The sequence below is a fragment of the Pseudorasbora parva genome, chromosome 13 (assembly GCF_024679245.1).
Source record: "Pseudorasbora parva isolate DD20220531a chromosome 13, ASM2467924v1, whole genome shotgun sequence".
Lineage (NCBI taxonomy): Eukaryota > Metazoa > Chordata > Actinopteri > Cypriniformes > Gobionidae > Pseudorasbora > Pseudorasbora parva.
The window spans coordinates 31,485,975-31,505,579 of NC_090184.1; the positions used below are offsets into that span (position 1 = coordinate 31,485,975).

The following is a 19,605-nucleotide window of genomic DNA, read 5'->3' on the forward strand; positions in this document are numbered from 1 at the left end:
CATGAACCTGTTAGTGTTGCGTATTCTTTCATAGCATCTTTGTTCTAATCTAAACCATTGTGTAGTTCTGTCCAGCTAGCAATAAAGATCTTAAAAGAGAGGGATTTACTCTTTAAAGTCTTTTTTCCCCCTCTGATGCAAGCAAATGTCACAGCACTCATGCAGCAGTGTGTTAAATTGAGGCAATGAACATGGGTACAAAAACTTTTTTATTCAGCTTGGCTGTCAACCACTTTGTTATACAACATTCTGTGATTGTTTACACTTGTATCATGAATACATAATGGATTTATTAAACCACAGAGACACTTAAAAAGGAAAAAAAAGCCCATATCCAGCTTCAAAAGTAACATTTCAAGATAAAGTGTTATCAATACCCATTGCAATGTTACAGAAATGCTGTTTTAAAGCCTTGCAACTGTAGTTTTATTTGGTCCAACAACAAAAGCATGCAGTCTTTCCAGTTTTAGAATGGTTTTGGCTTTCTTTGCATTTGCACCCATTTTGCAAGCACCAAAACTCAAAGGCATCAATATTTGAACATATAGGCTTATGATACATCATGCAGAACACCACTGTTTTAAAATCCCTTCCAAAGTCACTCCTCTTCACAACAAGACTTCATGGCTAATCTGTTCCAGACTATGATTTCTTTCTAATGTCAACATAAATAAAGGTAGCATATTCTGGTAAAATCGGTATTTGCTATAATCACAGACAGTAGTGTGGGAGCCAACTAAGTGATTGCACATTTAACAATGACAATAGCTTAAATCTTTGGAATCCCACAAACTTCAGAAAAAACAATGTTGTATTTGCATCATTTTCAGTCAAGTAGGATTACAAACTGGGTGTGCAAGTTGCTAAAATGATAATGAGATGAAATCACAACTTTATTCAAGGATGAACTGTGTGGTTGAGTGAAAATAATTGTTTGTAAGATGTACTGCATTTTTAAAAGCTGGTGTTTAAATCTGTGCTAATATATCAAAACCCTGATGAGAGGTAATATCTCTGTTCAATAGCGCGGATGGTTGAGTAACCAAGTGTAGTTTAGAAAAGTAATATTTACAATATTTAGCTAAGGTAAAAACAAAAACAAAAAGAACAGTCTGTAATTTCACACGCAAAAATGTTATGATGGCACAAAATTTGTTGCAGAGGTTTCAAACTGGTTCTTGAGAAGCATCTGTTCATTAGATGTCTAATTTTTTTATTACCATGCTGATTGAATCACACATTTAATACCTAAGTGAGACCAAGGCCAACAAAAATTAAAACCTTGGGTGAAAACATCAAAGTATTGAAAAGTAGTATTTTGCTTCTGACCCAGATATAACTGGTGATGACTCCGATCCGGTCTAAATGTCATATAGTCTGAATGTGATAACCTGATTTTTAAATGATGTTAAAGCAAAACGATCATATTCAATCAAATAAATATTCACATCATTCAATAGTGGATCATTTAGAATTTTCTACATACAAATGATGAGTCACCCTGTATAGCAGCAATTTGAAAGAATAAATAAAATTATGTTGAATAAGAACTGTATGTATATCAGTGATTAACCAATTTTAAGTGAAAGATTTCAAGATCAAACGGAAGATGAAATGGCTTTTCTGAAGCTCTAAGATACAGAAAACAGAGCATCAGGGGAAATATGTATTTTGTATGAAAATTAAACCGCTTGAACAAACACATGCTGAAAAACACTCATTTAACTCTTTGGTGAGTTTGTCAAAGACGTGGCATTATGGTGTAAATATTATGGGTAGCCAGGGCATCTATGAAGTCACAACACAGGTTAAATAGTGGTTAGATTAGTTTAAAACTGGAAAGAAAGAAAATAAAACACCATGGAAAAAAACAGTGCAAAGGATAAGACTGAGAATTCCTTTCAAGTAAGCATCTCCATTTGTATAAATGCCTCACAAGTCTAATTAAAGATAATCATAAACTGAGTGTCAAATTGCAATATTAGAGTCAAGGATACAGTGCATAGTTTATGAACATAAATCTCTTGACAAATAGATCATCATTCATGCTAACCTTCCAAAGCAAGCCACATAATCAACCATGGGACTTGGTTTTAAAGTACATGAAGTAAATAAAGATCAGTTGGCATCTCAATATATTCTAGAGGTGCTAGGATTAAGTCTTCTGTGTGTGGCCACTGTAACACTCAAAAGGGCTTCAATTCAAAGTCAGAACCGATATGATCAATGTACAGCATATACCCACCACATAAGCTAATTTAGTCTTGCTTAGCCTGATTATTGCCCTTTCTATTTAAGAGTGGTGGTCTCTGATGTCTTTTATATTGACTGTGGAAAATTAGTATATATTTTGTTCTCTTTCCTTTTAGCATGAAAGTGAGTTCGTTTTCATTTGTAGTAACTACACCCTGAGAGGCCTGTGACATAGCAACAATGCCTGAGTTGTTTAAGTGAAATAAAGGAATATACGTTCATCCTTCTGCAAGAAACACTTAAAGGGGCATCATATCAATAATGCCAGAATACTAAACTTATTCCATTACTGACAACCAAAAAAAATAAAAAAAAAGGAAAAATAAAAATAAAACATCAATTGCTTTTGGCCTCAAAAGGGTTTTTCAGTGATGAAAAAAAACACAACATGAAAAGATTATTTAAATACATTTATACATGCAGTCCTTTCTGATAGAAAAAAAGGATTAAAAATAAATAAATTATGTTCAATCCTCATTACCATGGAGTCATTAAATATTTAATTATCTGCATCCGCCCTTTTATTCAACAAACCTACTCTTCAAGAAGTACAACAAAACAAAAAAAAACTTTAAAAAAAAAAGCTAAAATAAATAGTGAAATCCATTTTGACCTTTAACAATCACAGAACTTGAAGCTCTATTTACCTTTCTAACTTCTAAAACATCAAGTGTAGCCAGTCCAAAAAAAACAAAGAAGGAAGTAGAATGAAATAAAAGGCAGTCTTTGAAAATCGTGAAATTTTTTGTGATTCTTTTTTCTTATACAGTGTTGGCTAATTAACAAAATTCACACGCAATCCTTATTTTCTCTTGCATCCATTCTTCAAACATTCATTCTCTCCTGCATTCCCTGATGTCCTGGTAGAGAGCTGGTCAATGCGGCCTGCTACTGGACTCTGAGGGATGCCGTTTACGAGGCGTGCTGTGGCCGTTGAGGTATCCATTCAAGCGTTTGGTCAAGCCCCCATTCAGAATATCCTGAATGTGCTGCACTATCAAATTTATGGCAACTAGAGAGGGAGAGAAACAAACCATGTAAAGTTGCTTTACAAGTAATTTTTTATTAAACCATTAATGACAATAGTTTTTGTGTCATGGAAAGTTACTCACTCACTCACTCACTCACTCACACACACGTTTGTTTTTGTGAATTGTGGGGACATTCCATAGGTGTAAAGATTTTTATACTGTACAAATCATATTTCATCCCCCTACCCTGCCCCTAAAACTACCCATCACAGGAAACATTCAGCATTTTTACTTTTTAAAAAAACTCATCCTGTATGATTTATAAGCATTTTGAAAAGTGGGGATCTGGGGAAATACCCTCATATTTCACCCTCTCCTTTTAATACCTGTCATACCATATTTTCTTAGCCTAGTAATCTAGACGCACCCTAGCGGCAGAAAAATTAATCTGCCCGCAAGTGTCGTCTAGGAACTCTCAATACCCTTCTGAGCTGTATTCCTCAAAATCTGGATGGGCCAATCACATAGTGTATAGAGTCGGTGGGCGGGGCCATAATGACGACGGCCGAGTTGCGTTTGCGTGCTTCTGTTGTCTAGTAAACACAGAAACTGACGGCGGCGGTCTTTCGAATCAGCTTTGACTGCGAAGCTGGCAGTCCTTTGACTGGAAGACTTGGAGTTCAGCTTTTCTCTGAGAAAAGAACAAAGAACGGCACTGAAGTCATTTTTAAAAAGGGAAGATGTGTTCTGAGTTTAGCCGACCGGATACGGTGAATGTTTAATCTATCAACAAGCTCTGTTTCACCTTCGTTGCTCTGGTTGGAGTAGCGCTATCCTATCGCGTGCAGAGGGAGTTTGAAAGACAACCGTTTATCCTGCCCCTCGGATTGAGCCCTGTCTATGGTGAGTTTCCAGACCAAATATCTTGATGTGGGTCTGGATTCTCAGGCTAATAATTTCTGATATTTCGCAAAAACACGCACAAGCACGCACGCACGCACGCACACTACTTCTAGTAAATGTAAAAAGCGACGAAATATTTTGTTTTGGAATGCTGAAAAGCTCAAGCTATCAAGAATTGAATTGCGGCCTTGATTGGCACCTTCAAGCGATCCTGTTTTTAAAACAATACATGTATATGATAAACCGTTCCAAAACATATCCATTTCCAAGTATTTGGGTCTCCTCTCTTCCATGGTAAAATCTTAGCACATTTGGACAAACAAATCTCACCCAGATTATCAGCTCCCCTTGGAATGATCACATCAGCATACTTTTTTGTCTGCGAGAAAAACAAATGAAAAAAAGAGATTTGATAATCAACAACAACCGCTAAATTCTACTGGGCAAATATTTCACAGCCTGCTTTCTTGACAGAATGCCAGAAATACGCTCTCTCGTATCTTTAAAGACTTATATTGGATCCATATATAAATATACACATATATACATTAATTTTATATATATCTATCAGGCATAACATTATGACCACTAACAGGTGAAATGAATAACACTGATTATATATATCACAACACCTGTTAATGGGTTGGATATATTAGGCATCAAGTGAACATTTTGTCCTCAAAGTTGATGTGTTAGAAGCGGGAAAAATGGGCAAGTGTACAGATTTGAGCACGTTTGACAAGTGCCAAATTGTGAAGGCTAAACAACTGGGTCACAGCATCTCCAAAACTGTGGCTCTTGTAGGGTGTTCCAGTCTATAAAAAGTGGTCCAAGGAAGGAACAGTAAATTTACATTTACATTTAGCAGACACTTTTATCAAAAGCGACTTACAACTCAGGAGTACAGGAAGTGATCCGTCAAGAAGAGGCAAAGAAACGCAAAAAGTGCCCCAAATACCAAGATCTGTACACTACTCAGAGTAGCAAAAATCAGAAAAGGGAAGAAGAAAAGAGAAGTAGAGGGGATTTAAAATTTTTTATGTAAGATTAAGTGTTCATGGAAGAAATTAGTTTTTACCTGTCTTTTGAATGAAGCGAGTGATTCTGTCGTGCATATCGAGGACGGAAGATCGTTCCACCAACCAGGAACAATGAAAGAAAAAGTCCTGGAGAGGGATTTCATGCCTCTCTAAGATGGTACCACAAGCCTTCGCTCATTAGCTGAGCGAAGGCTTCTGGTGGGTGTGTAGACTCGTAGGAGTAAGTCGAAGTATGCGGGTGCTGAGCTTGTGGAAGATCTATAAGCAAGAGTCAGAGCTTTGAATTTGATCCGGGAAGCGAATGGTAGCCAATGCAGAGAGATGAATAGTGGTGTGACGTGAGCCCTTTTGGGCTCATTGAATACAAGATGTGCCGCAGCATTCTGGATCACTCTTCTAATAAGCAAATGTGTTTAGTTACTGTCCACCTCTGTCTGTAGGGAAACCTTGGGTCCTGCCATCCATGAAAATGTTACTTTGACACGTACCACCTACCTAAGCATTGTTGCAGACCATGGGAACCTTTCATGGAAATGGTATTCCCTGGTGGCTGTGGCCTCTTTCAGCAGGATAATGTGCCCTGCCACAAAAGAGAAATGTTTCTGGAATGGTTTGAGGTGTTGGCTTGGCCTCCAATTTCCCCAGATCTCAATCCAATTGAGCATCTGTGGGATGTGCTCAACAAAAAACCCTGATCCATGGAGGCCCCACCTCACAACTTACAGAACTTAAAGGATCTGCTGCGAACAGATCTTGGTGCCAGTCAGATACCACAGCACTCCTTCAGGGGTTTAGTGGAGTCCATGCCTCGACAGGTCAGGACTGTTTTGGCAGCAAATGGGGGACGAACACAATATTATGAAGGAAGGCATAATGTTATGCCTGATCGGTGTGTGTGTGTGTGTATTACATATACATATACACATTACTGTTTTTACTGGATTTCTGATCAAATGTCTGGTGGTAGTATGCATGTGTGTAAATGTTTAAAGAAAAACACAATGAATTAATAAATAAAATGACATTTCAAATAGTACATTAGCATACAGTATATGATAGAAGAGTGTAAAACTCACTGGTAGGCAGAACTCCTCGAAGGCAGGTTTAACAAATGTTATGTATTGGTTTAGCACTTGCTCTAGGTCACGGCCTCTCTCACTGATGTCTCTCAGGACTGTGTGCAAAAAGAAATGAGATGAGAGAGCGACATCTGTAAGATGTGAATCAAATTGCACTGAAATACCTGTACATTGACCTATCACTACCAAATTATGAATATTTGTTGAGAGTCAATGATCTGTTTGAAACCCACACACACCTCTGCGTGACAGACGTGTATCTGCGTCGGTATCCACAAACAGCTTCATCTGAAACAGATCTCGGATTTCTTGCGAATAAAACATAAGAATTCCTTCAAATAAAACCACATCTGCTGGGTAAACAGCAAACGTCTCCTCTTTCCTGCATGTGGAAGGAAAACAAAAGTGTATCAGGATCCAGGAAATACCTGAACAAACAGATTATGTAACACATCAAGATAAGGCCTTTTTCACATTGCATGCTCAAGAAGTATGTAAGCAAAGCAAGAGAATTTGCATTTAGCACTGAAACTGCTATTTTCCTGCAACCAAAATAAATACCTGCTTCTTACACGCTGCTATCATGTGTGGTTTGAAACTCACATAAATACAAATATATCCACACATAGAAAAATACAATGCGATACAATGATAAGTTAAAGAGTAAGTTCACCCAAAAATTGAATTCTATCATCATTTATTCACCCTCATGTTGTTCCAAACCTGTATGACTTTGGGTAATCTTCGAAACACAAATTATAATACTTTTAATGAAATCAGAGGTTTCTGTCCTTCCATTAAAAGTCCAAGTAACAAAAACTTAAAAGATCATAAAAGCATCGTAGAACAAATATATATGTATGAATCAAGCGGTTTAATCCGAGTCTGGTGACGAGATAAAACTGCATTTTTGATGATGAACAGATTTAATTTATGCTTTGTGTTTTGAAGATTAGCCAAAGACTTCTGGTTTTGTAGTAATGATGAATTTACTCAGCAATATTGAAATATTTGAGTGAGGTATCCCTTAAGCAATCTAATGTGTTCTCGAATGTGGTCTGAACTGACCTTGAATGAGTAACAAAGTCGTAGACTGGAATTTGGACCGTTCTTCCCTCCATGATATCACACAGGGTTTTGACTATCAACTCATTATCAAACGCATCTGTGATACAGAATAAAACATGGACAGTGAGACAGAATTTGTTCAGATGTTTCCTGATCCATATGAGGTGGGAAAATCGAGAACAAGCAAAAAGGTGATTAAACCACTTGCTGCTGCAGAATGAGTGTGTATGAGGGTGGCTGAGTCAGGCAGACAGTCACACACTTACACACACACACACACACACACACACACACACACACACACACACACACACACACACACACACACACACACACACACGATCATGGTCTGAGCTGTATTCTACTCACAATAACACACTGCACTAGGCAGCAGTATTGGGCAATACAAAAAGCTCACATGAAGAACCATGAATCAGGCACAAAAAAAGTATAATATAATGATAAATAATAAATAGTATTATATAAATAATACTACAAATATATCAATGTAAGCATGAGCCTTTGAAGCTCTTTTACCTGGGTGGTCAAAGTTAAATTGTCCTTTTAGGGCCTTGGCCTTTTGTTCAGGTGTCAGTACCCTGTAGAAACTGTCCTGACTGAGGATGGCCACCTGCCTTTGATGATGGTCGATCTTATTCTGGCCAAGGAGCTCCATAATCTTCCCACAAACTGATGACTAAAAAAATTAAAAATAAAACAGGATTGTAGTTCAGCACATATTTGCTCTAACAGCAAGTTTCAGAGAGCAATATTCATTCAAACTGTGAAATTCTGACAAAATGGCAGAAGAATTCAAGGTTAATAGTGTAATTTCTGTGGGTGGCCAATTTAATTAAATAAATAATAATAAAAAATACAAGATCTGAATGATTTTCATAGTGCTCAGTTCAGCACTCAGGGGCACTTGAGGCACTTTTGACATTTGGTTTGCAACAAATCAGTTGGATTCATCTAACTCACTTACTAAACAACATTACTTTCATCTTGACAAAACAAAAGAACTGATAAATTGTTATACTGAACAATACTTAAAAGTCACCATAAAAAAAAAAAGTACCATTCTTGTTATTTTGCAGTATTTATTATAAATTATGCATCTGTCAACATCATACTATTATTAAAATGTATGTGCCCCTAATCTTTAATCAAAATTCCCCTCTCCCTTGCAGCGAAATTATGTGTTACTTTCTCAAGGGCGGGAAAACCTGTCACTCACACGAGATCACACCAATGAAAAACCACAATGAGCCAATCAATTCCTAATGGATAAAATTAAGTCCCGCCCTACACCTTTTCTTCTTCTGGAGCAGTTTCACTCAGATTTATATTACAATAGTGAAGCAAAGACTATCGCAACTTCCGTTTTATGAGACTTAAAGGCTAGTTAAACATACACATTATTAGTATTGTTAGTGGCGCTGTGGACACAAATGACACAAAACAATGACATGCATTAAATACAAACATTAAATTAAAAAAAAAAATCACTTCAAATCTTTTTTTTTAGTCATTACATTTAAAAGAAAAATCACACCACTCCCATTCTTTGCATAAACACAGAACTTTACATTTTCAACCCCTAGAAGCCTTTTTTTGCTGAAACAAAAATACACATGTTGTGTTTTCATGGTCTGATATTATGGGGACTTTCCATAGACAATCATTTTTATACAGTACAAAATGTATATTATATCCCCTAACCCTAAACCTACCCATCACAGAAATCTTTCAGCACGTTTACATGTTCAAAAAACATAATTTATTCTGATTTAGAAGCAGTTTTCCTCATGGAGAACAAAAATGTCCCCACATGGACAAGGAGTTCACATATTGTCTTCTTTGTGGGAACATTTTGTCCTCAAAATGTAGGGTTTATAAGGACCACACACACACACACACACAGGTGACACACCCTGTAGGAAATACCACAAACCATGATCAGTTATGAAAACACAGGCAGGTGTTTGTTCACACTTTCACAGAGAAATTTCAGCAGCCTTGTGCAGCTTGACAATATCTAGATTAATACACTGACTATCTTCATAAAAATGATCTATATCCCAACAAGCAGTCTTATAGACAACCTCACATCTCACAATATATGGCATTATATGGAGGAAGGAGACACACCCTGATGAGCCCAGCACAAAAAAAGAGAGAAATAGCATTAAAATGTACAAGGTCTATGGTGTACAATTTTCTAACTTATGATGATAATATTATACTATATACTCTCTAACAACCTTAATATGAAAAGGGTTCATAAACACTGCAAAAAAATGACATAACTTGCTGTCATAAAGTTTCTCAAAGCATGATGTAGAACAGACTAGTGAAAGCTACTATTAAGAAAGATTAGAATATTTAACTTAGTGTTAATTAATTTAATTTAGCGATAATTTTCCCAATATTTTTTTCATAATCGGTTATGGGGTTTGTTATATCGGGTTCACTGATAATTTCTTTTTTGCACTCTTTCAGACCCTTGATTTATTGATGTAGAAGTGTGTTTGTTATGAAATTACATAAATTACAGTACAAAAAAGCTTTAATATCGGTCAATTAGTTCAGATCATGTACAGACTCAACCACACACCAAGAAAGAGACAGGCTGCAGTGCAGGCATATTCAACTGAATCCTGCAGAGTCTGATGAAACCCTGCTGAATCTAACCTATGTGCATGCGCTAAAATGTCTTGCAAATCTTTCCATCACCAGCAGAAATGCTGCCTGCCAATCCCTCAATCCATTTAATGCACAATCTACAATCAGTTCAAACTGCCCCAAACCCTGTATAAGAAGTTATACACACACACCATGCATATATGTTAAACAACACACAATGCATTTCTTCTGACTACGGAAATAATCCTTATTTCACAAAATAACTTTTGTCACTCACACTCAAAATAAATCACAGCTCAAAGTAACACATTCATTGCATTAACTTTGTTGCATATAGTTTTTTTGAGGGTTTAACCTGTCTCACAATAACTTTGAATTGGCAAGAAAACCATTGTTCTTGTATTTATAGCAAATTTCAACTTCAATTCTGCATAGTGGGTCCTTAAACCATATTGACGGTGATACACAACCACATATTTAAATATAGAGATGAACTCTTTTTTACAGTGTGCAATTCAAATGGACAAGCAGCATTTTGAAAAACGAACAATGAAGCAGTAATTTGTATTAATTACGGGAAACACTTACTGGGAACAAGGTCCCATTTATTAAAATTACTTTCCACTGTGCTAAAGTTGTGAAAAAAAGCTCAAACACTTCTTTTAATGGTACAAGATCCAATCCAATCAAATCATGATGGTCAAAAATAAGTCCCGCCCTTGTTTTCTTATTCGAAAAGCCGTCTAACTTCTATTGTGACTTCTGTTTCTGCAATTAGAAAATGTAATGCAAATGCTACCCCTAAAGGGAATCAAGTGGGCTGCGATGCCGACACACTCAATGAAAATAAATGGCTGCATTAAACATAGAATTGTTTCAGTCAATTATCTGATTTGGTAAAGCAGTTCCAGGTAGTAAAGAAACTGGTGTCCTTAAACAGCACACTGAGAGCATAACATTAGCACTGGACAAAACATTCAGTGTCTACATGGCCACAGGAATGATAACATACTGCTTGAAGGAGTCAAAGCATTTTTCACTGAGAAAACAGACAACACATTCTCCCATGCAGTGCGGTAGAGAGAAACCTGCACACCTGACAGCTGGGAGATAGCAGTCACAACATAAGCAAACAAGATAAGTAAACGGAAGAAAGGAACAGACAAGTTATGTATAGAGACATTTAAAATCATGACTAAACAGAGTGGTCATTACATGCAATGGTAGGCCACGTAATTATCATAATTTTAGTTATGACATAAAAAGTCTAAATCATGACATCACTTTGGATCACTTTTACTTGGGACATGCTAGCTGGCAACATAGGATTCCATTCATTATGCTAAGCTAAGCTAGCGGCGACCCGGCCAAACAAAACAAAAATGCATTTATATTAAATAAAAAGTTTAAATTGACATAGTAGGCCCTAAATATAACATATTAAAAGTAAAAAAAATGAATTTTTACTTTGTCATATTTAAGATTTACTAAATCATGTTTTGCTTATGTGGCAAAAATGGGCTTCCATATGCTACATAAAAAACACAACAAAAAAAACTATTGTCATTCAAAAATGAATTATAACAGTTAAGTACATTGGTTTTCTCTCTCTGTTATATTGTAGCCTATATAATTTTTTATTGGGTAGTATTGCAACTTTTAAAAAAATGTGTATTGTAGCATCTGTGTATTTGTGTCTTAAATTGTAACATTTTGTTTATGGCATTTGTAACTTTAAACTTTTTTTTTTTTTTTACAGTAAACTATTATTCAATCCAATACACAAATTACCCTGAGAGAAAATATGATCTATCCATATTTTTAAACAAAACTTCTTCACTGAAGCATCCGTCTTTGACCATGTCTTTGACGCATCACTGCGTACGCACGCACGCACGCACGCCGCCTTTACGCAGTAAATGAGGTAAGATGTGACACATTCGCTGTGCCGCTGCTGACCCCAATAACGTTAACCAACAAAAGCTCCGCGATTACTCATCTTTATCGTCCAAATTCGGTAGTTATTTATGTTTAACGCTAATCACTCATATATAGAGCCTGTTATCTCATTCTCTGATATCACAAACCATCAACCAATGAAACAAAGACCGTTCTTTGTGCTTGTATCATAACTGTTATCCTAGCGGACAATGCTTCCTTCACATATAACTATAATCGCGAAGTTAGACTTTCCTCACATCATGTTGTAAAGTAAAAGTGTAAATAAGGTGTTCGACAGCGGACGGGATTTTACTGAATATTAATGGAATGTCAGAGCGATTGTAGTGATTTACCGGGCGCAAGTTTCATTACGTTTTGTAACAACAAAAGACAGACATTTGCTTCGACACAACAACGCCTGATCCACAACAACCCTGTTACGTCTCGCAAACGAGTTAAACTAGCTATTGGGCATTTCAGATGAAAATAATAATAATGAATAAATGCTTATTAACAAGTTGGTATACGTGCACCATCGCCATGGTTTATGTATGGCGACGGTGTGTGGGAGCTGTCTATATCAGGGAAATCACCAACAGCTTTGTTTGAAGAGATATAATGTACCAAAGTACTCAATACATTCTCACTGTACGGGTAGGTTATAACAATTTTAAAATACTACCATCATTTATTAGTTAGGCTATTTATTTTGTCTAAATGCATAATTGATTTTAAGAAATAAAATAATAAATTATGTCACTAAATGTCTAGCCTACATGGCCGTTTTTACGTCGGACCTGTCAAACCATCTCAGGAAAATAAAATAAATGTGCACACCGATGATTCCGTGACAATGAGCCACGCGGTCAGAGTGCGCTCATCTCATCTCTCTGACAAACACAAAAACAAACGATAATTAGGCTAATATTCATGTAAGGTAAAGCAGAATGCCAACCTTGCCGCTGGCAGTGCCGCCGGCTACCCCGATGAGGAAAGGTTGCCTGACAACATGCTCATTTTCGGCTTGATTGTCCAACTTGCTGTCGCTGTCTCCTGCCATGCTGTCAGTGAGCACACTGAGACTATGGGCAGCTTTTACCACGGCAAGCAGCAGCTCCTCCTCCCCCTTCCTTTCAATTGTGTCTAACCTTTTCCTATGGACCCTTTGTGAATTACATTTTGTTAGTTGGAATTTCTAGATATCCAGGTTATATGAAAGTATGAAAAGTATTTAAAACATCAGCATTAAATTCTAATTTTACATTTTAGAAATTAAAATTTTAGAATTTAGGTAAGATTGATTTTTTTTAATATATTTTCTAAATAAGTCTCACCAAGGCTGCATTTATGTTATTAGAAATACAAAAAGCTGTAATATTGTGAAATATATATCTTTTTTCTATTTGAATATATTTTAAAATGTCTTTATTCCTGTGATGCAAAGCTGAAATTTGAGCACGTTCAGTGTAACATGATCCTTCAGAAATAATTCTAATATGATTTACTCCTCAAGAAACATTTATGATTATTATCAATCTTGAAACAGTAAAAACATTTTTTAGGATTCTTTGATGAATAGAAAGTTCAAAAGAACAGAATTTATCTGAAATATAAAGCTTTTGCAACATTATAAATGTCAATACTGTCACTTGATCAATTTAATCCATCCCTGCTAAATAAATGTATTAATTTTTTTAAGTTCTTTCCCAAAAAAAAAAAAAAAAAATATATATATATATATATATATATATATACAAGTCCTTCTAAAAAATTTGCATATTGTGATAAAGTTCATTATTTTCCATAATGTAATGATAAAAATTAAACTTTCATATATTATAGATTCATTGCACACCAACTGAAATATTTCATGTCTTTTATTGTTTTAATACTGATGATTTTGGCAAACAGCCAAGTGTTTTTAATACAAAAAAAGTCAACCTTCAAATAATTATGTTCAGTTATGCACTCAATACTTGGTCAGGAATCCTTTTGCAAAAATGACTGCTTCAATGCGGTGTGGCATGGAGGCGATCAGCCTGTGGCACTGCTGAGGTGTTATGGAGGCCCAGGATGCGTCGATATCGGACTTAAGCTCATCCAGAGTGTCGGGTCTTGCGTCTCTCAACCTTCTCTTCTCAATATCCCACAGATTCTCTATGGGGTTCAGGTCAGGAGAGTTGGCAGGCCAATTGAGCACAGTAACCATGGTCAGTAAACCATTTACCAGTGGTTTTGGCACTGTGAGCAGGTGCCAGGTCGTGCTGAAAAACTAAATCTTCATCTCCATAAAGCTTTTCAGCAGATGGAAGCATGAAGTGCTCCAAAATCTCCTGATAGCTAGCTGCATTGACCCTGCCCTTGATAAAACACAGTGGCCGGACACCAGCAGCTGACATGGCAGCCCAGACCATCACTGACTGTGGGTACTTGACACTGGACTTCAGGCATTTTGGCATTTCCTTCTCCCCAGTCTTCCTCCAGACTCTGGCACCTTGATTTCCGAATGACATGCAAAATTAGCTTTCATCTGAAAAAAGTACTTTGGACCACTGAGCAACAGTCCAGTGCTGCTTCTCTGTAGCCCAAAAGGAGCTTGACCTGGGGAATGCAGCACCTGTAGCCCATTTCCTGCACACGCCTGTGCACGGTGGCTCTGGATGTTTCTACTCCAGACTCAGTCCACTGCTTCCGCAGGTCCCCCAAGGTCTGGAATCGGTCCTTCTCCACAATCTTCCTCAGGGTCCGGTCACCTCTTCTCATTGTTCAGCGTTTTTTGCCACACTTTTTCCCTGCCCACAGACTTCCCACTGAGGTGCCGTGATACAGCACTCTGGGAACAGCCTATTCAGTCAGAAATTTCTTTCTGTGTCTTACTCTCTCGCTTGAGGGTGTCAATGATGGCCTTCTGGACAGCAGTCAGGTCGGCAGTCTTACCCATGATTGCGGTTTTGAGTGATGAACCAGTCTGGGAGTTTTTAAAAGCCTCAGGAATCTTTTGCAGGTGTTTAGAGTTAATTAGTTGATTCAGATGATTAAGTTAATAGCTCATTTAGAGAACCTTTTCATTATATGCTAATTTTTTTAGATAGAATTTTGGGTTTTCATGAGTTGTATGCCAAAATCATCAGTATTAAAACAATGAAAGACCTGAAAAAATTTCAGTTGGTGTGCAATGAATCTAAAATATATGAAAGTTTAATTTTTATCATTACATTATGGAAAATAACTTTTATCACATATGCTAATTTTCTGAGAAGGACCTGTATATATATATATATATATATATATTCTTACAGACCCAAAACATAGTACAATGTTACAAAAGCGTTATATTTCAGATAAATATTGTTCTTTTGAACTTTCTATTTAATCAAAGAATACTATAAAATAAAAAAATACACAGCTGTTTCAACATTGATAATCATCATGAATGTATCTTGAGCAGTAAATCCTCATATTAGAATGATTTCTGACACTGAGACACTGAAATTCAGTTTTGCATCACGCAAGTAAAGTAATTTCCTTAATTGAATTACCTTGAGAATTACACCTAAAGGAAGTGTTTGTAGTACTATTTTATTTAATATTATGATTAATGATATTTTTTCAAAAGTTGAATCAGGAATAGGAAAATCTTTGTATGCGGACGACGGAGCATTGTGGAAAAGAGGAAGAAATTATAAAAAAGTTGAAGGTAAAATGCAGGGGGTTATAAATGAAGTTGAAAAATGAATGGGGATTCAGATTCTCTATAAACAAAAATAATGGAGTGTGTTTCTTAAGAAAGAAAAATGTCAAAAAATAAGTCTACGGTTGTATAAACAGGTTTTAGAACAAGTAACAGAAATCAAGTTCTTAGGAATATGGATGGATTCTAAGGCAACATTTGGATTGAATATTCAAAGTATAGTAAATAAATGTAAGAAGGTAATTAACTCTGATGCTTGGCTGGGATAGACTGGGGAGCAAACATCATTAAGAAAAATATATATTCCTGTATAAGAGCTATAGTTTGTAGCATTGTTTATTCTTCAGCATCAGCATTGCATATTAAAAAGGTTGAAATACAATCTGGCTTTAAGAATTTGCTGTGGTGCTTGACATCTCCAGTTGCTGCAAATGGGAGCAAAGCAACAGTTGAAAATGGTTTATTGGATATCAGGAAAAGGACATAAGAATAGCCACCCTGTTAAATATGTTCTTAAGAACTGCTGGGGATATGAATTTTCAAAAAAGGTAAGTTTTGGATGGGATCCTAATAATGAGGCACAAAGAATGGGAATTTTTGAGTATGAAATTAGTCCGACAGTGGGGATGCTCGTTACTCCCAATGCCATTGCTCGACCTAAACTTGCTGGAATAAATAAATATCAGCAAAAGATTCCAAAAGATGTGTTGGTGAAACAATAGATCAAGAGTAGGGTTGTATTCAAATATTTACTGACAGCTCAAAAGATCCTGAATCTGGGCTTACAGTAGTAATTCCATAGCTGGATTTTAAAATAAGTAAAAGAACATCTAATTTTTGATCTGTTTATTCAGAACTGATTGCAATTCAATATGGGTGGAAGAGGCACAGTTGTCTGAGGTTGTGATTTGTTCTGATTTCTTATCAAGCCTTATTAGTTTAAAAAATGGAAGATCTGACTCAAGACAGGACATTCATAAAATCTTTTTCTAATTCTAATTTCAAATCAGATTCTCTTCAGAATAAATCAGTCAGGAGTAAAATAGCCTAGTTTTTTTCTGTGGATTCCTGCTCATGTGGGCATTGCAGGAAAATGAATTGGCAAAAAAGGCCTTAAAGCATACAAGAATATGCTAATGCCCCTCTAGGGAAAGCTGAAATAAAAGGTATTATTAAAAAGATAGTGAAGAATAGATGGCAAGAGTCATGGATACATGAAGGAAAGGGAAGATTCTTATTTGAAAAGTTTGTGGAAAGGCCAGTAGTAGAAAGATAGTAATTTCTCCATTTCGTATTGGACACGCAGATTTGAATCAATCACTTTTTTAAATTTGTAAAAACAGTACAGGATTTTGCAGCATATGTGGATTAACAGAAACAGTCAAACAAGTTGTATTAAAAAGCGCTGGTTTTAAAGAAGAAAATCTCAGCTCATAGAAGAGGCTATTGCTGTGGCAATTAAAAGGATAGCATTAATGAACTTGCTGAACAATAATTCAAAACCGACCACTGCTTATTGGAATATCTTTTTTTCTCCTCTATCTTCCTTGTCCAGCAAAGCTTCACGCTCCAGCCCAGTAGGTGGCGGATACACACAAAAGCTGGTTTGCCAACCGCCGTTAAAAACAAAAAAAGAAGAAGCTAGGCGCACATTGATGATATCACCACAGTAATGCTGACGCTGCTACAGTAGAGGTGGCCGTAGAACCAAAGTATTAACAAGTATTATTATCAGCCTTCTAATCGTTTTTCCAAAATGAGCACAATGTTTGCAGATACGATCCTAATCGTGTTTATATCTATTTGCACAGCATTATTAGCGGAAGGTATGTAACGTTAAACGCTATTTTGAAATTCATGTCGGAAATCTGTTTAGCGAGTGTCTAGAATGTCCTAAGCTCAGCAAATAAATACAGGACAAATTCTTAAGCTCTGGTGGTGTTGTATTACCGTGTGCCTCGATCTGTTTCTACAGGAATAACATGGGTTCTGGTGTACCGCACAGACAAATACAAGAGATTAAAGGCTGAGGTTGAAAAACAAAGTAAAAAACGTAAGTTATGAAAAAAGCATGTGTCCTTTTGCATAATCCAAATGACCGCCGTTTAAATTTTTGCAACATGTTTTAGTGGAGAAAAAGAAGGAGACAATTACTGAATCAGCTGGGCGTCAACAGAAAAAGAAAATAGGTAAAATAATTAAAATTACTACGTTACTATTATAAAACGAGATCATCAAGCTATTGTTGTTATTGTAGTAAATAATTATTATTAACAATGAGTACAAATTAAATAGTTAATGTTGTTATACAAAATTATTATTAACCCTGAATAAATGGAATAACTATAATGTTATCTTCAACAGAGAGACAAGAGGAGAAACTCAAGAACAATAACAGAGACCTGTCCATGGTATTCTAATATTTTCTATTCCACTTCTCAAAATTTGTATCATATAATTCATAATTTTATTTTACTTATTTTTAATTTTCATAGTAAGTGTAGTGATCTGTCTAACAAGCTTATTTTTGTTTTGTTTGGACATGGCATTATATTAAAGATATTTTAATTGCAGGTCCGGATGAAATCAATGTTTGCCATTGGCTTTTGCTTCACTGCTTTGATGGGCATGTTCAACTCCATGTAAGTAGACCAACTCATTGTATTATCACAGATGCACTTTGTTATAAATGTTCAATAATACCTTATGCTAATAGTGGTTTGATTTGCTAAAGTTACCTAAAATGGGCAGCTACTCCATTTGTGTTTTTAAAGATATTCTGGCTGTTTTTCCCCCTCTTCCAGCTTTGATGGTCGCGTTGTGGCCAAACTTCCATTCGTCCCATTGTCGTACATCCAAGGCCTCTCACACCGTAACCTCCTTGGTGAAGATTACACCGACTGTTCCTTCATCTTTCTCTACATCCTGTGCACCATGTCGATTCGACAGGTAATGTTAATCTGTTGTTTATATATTATTAGAAGAAGAACAAAAAGTTTTATTAATATAACGCTTTTCAAAAGCTCAAGGTCGCTTAAATTACTAGTGAGTGAATGGGGCAAAATCCAAATTGTAATAAGTAATTGTAAATGCAGTTTTGAGGGAATAGTTTACATTTTTACACTGTTCAGTTGTTTTATGTAATGCATGCCCTAATGTTTACCACTGAATAATTTTCTTTTTCAGAATATCCAGAAGATGTTAGGTCTCGCCCCCTCCCGTGCCGCCACTAAACAGGCTGGAGGGTTTTTAGGACCTCCTCCTCAAGCTGCCAAGTTTTCATAAACTTTTGTAGTGAGGTACTTACAAAAAAGATGAGACACTCAGCTGTACATTGTGTGAGGAACACTCAATGTGAGAGGATGATAGTCAGGTTGTGCAGCTACCAATACCTGTGATGACCACAGAAGTCGTGTACATTTGTGTGGGTTTTCTTTTATTTTTTAAATCAGGTAAATGTATAACTTATATGTGGTCCCAATTCTAACAGAAAATGTTTCTTGAGCAAAGGTAGTTATGAATGTAAATTCAGTCTTAAGCATTTCTTTAAACCTTTTTTTTTTACGCTCCGAAGGCTAAAAAGATTTTTTGTTGAAACCCTTATTTTATGATTAACTACAAGCAACAGTAATTAATATAACATTAATATTGACAATTTCAGAGAATAATTTCATCCCTGGGTTCTTAGAATATATTTTTCTTTTTTTTAAATTGTCTATGTAAGCATTTATTTAAGTTAAAGAGTTTTGTGAGTTTAGACCTTGTGCATTTATTTGATCATCTGTAGTTAGTTTATTTCACTATTTAATGATGAAATTACATTTGTACAGAATTAAAATAATTGACTAAGCAAAGAGCTGTACAGTTTTTATTTAAAAAAAAGAGAGGATAATAATGCATAGGGTTGTCGTTTAGTCATTGTTTTACAATTTAGAGTAAAGTTTTAGCCTTGTGCAGTTTTCACCACAGAATAAAGTTTATTCTACTGTTAGATAATGTTTCTTTTTATAATG

The 19,605-nt window shown here is 35.9% G+C and overlaps 2 protein-coding genes across 2 annotated transcripts; one reads left to right on the forward strand and one right to left on the reverse strand.

Annotated features, from left to right (window-relative positions):
* Positions 1–196: 196 nt before the first annotated feature.
* Positions 197–13,007, reverse strand: uck2a (uridine-cytidine kinase 2a). The gene is made up of 7 exons (XM_067413930.1): positions 12,857–13,007; positions 7,852–8,011; positions 7,315–7,411; positions 6,486–6,628; positions 6,244–6,341; positions 4,458–4,506; positions 197–3,265 (listed from the first exon to the last, which is right to left on the reverse strand). Exons 1-7 carry the CDS (start codon positions 12,959–12,961, stop codon positions 3,129–3,131), a joined length of 789 nt encoding a protein of 262 aa, XP_067270031.1. The 5' UTR covers positions 12,962–13,007; the 3' UTR covers positions 197–3,128.
* Positions 13,008–16,879: 3,872 nt separating this feature from the next.
* tmco1 (transmembrane and coiled-coil domains 1) lies at positions 16,880–19,446 on the forward strand. Its single transcript, XM_067412694.1, has 7 exons — positions 16,880–17,418; positions 17,568–17,645; positions 17,722–17,781; positions 17,957–18,003; positions 18,167–18,234; positions 18,397–18,541; positions 18,779–19,446. The coding sequence occupies exons 1-7, from the start codon at positions 17,349–17,351 to the stop codon at positions 18,875–18,877; spliced, it is 567 nt and encodes a 188-aa protein (XP_067268795.1). The 5' UTR covers positions 16,880–17,348; the 3' UTR covers positions 18,878–19,446.
* The last annotated feature ends 159 nt before the right edge of the window (positions 19,447–19,605 follow it).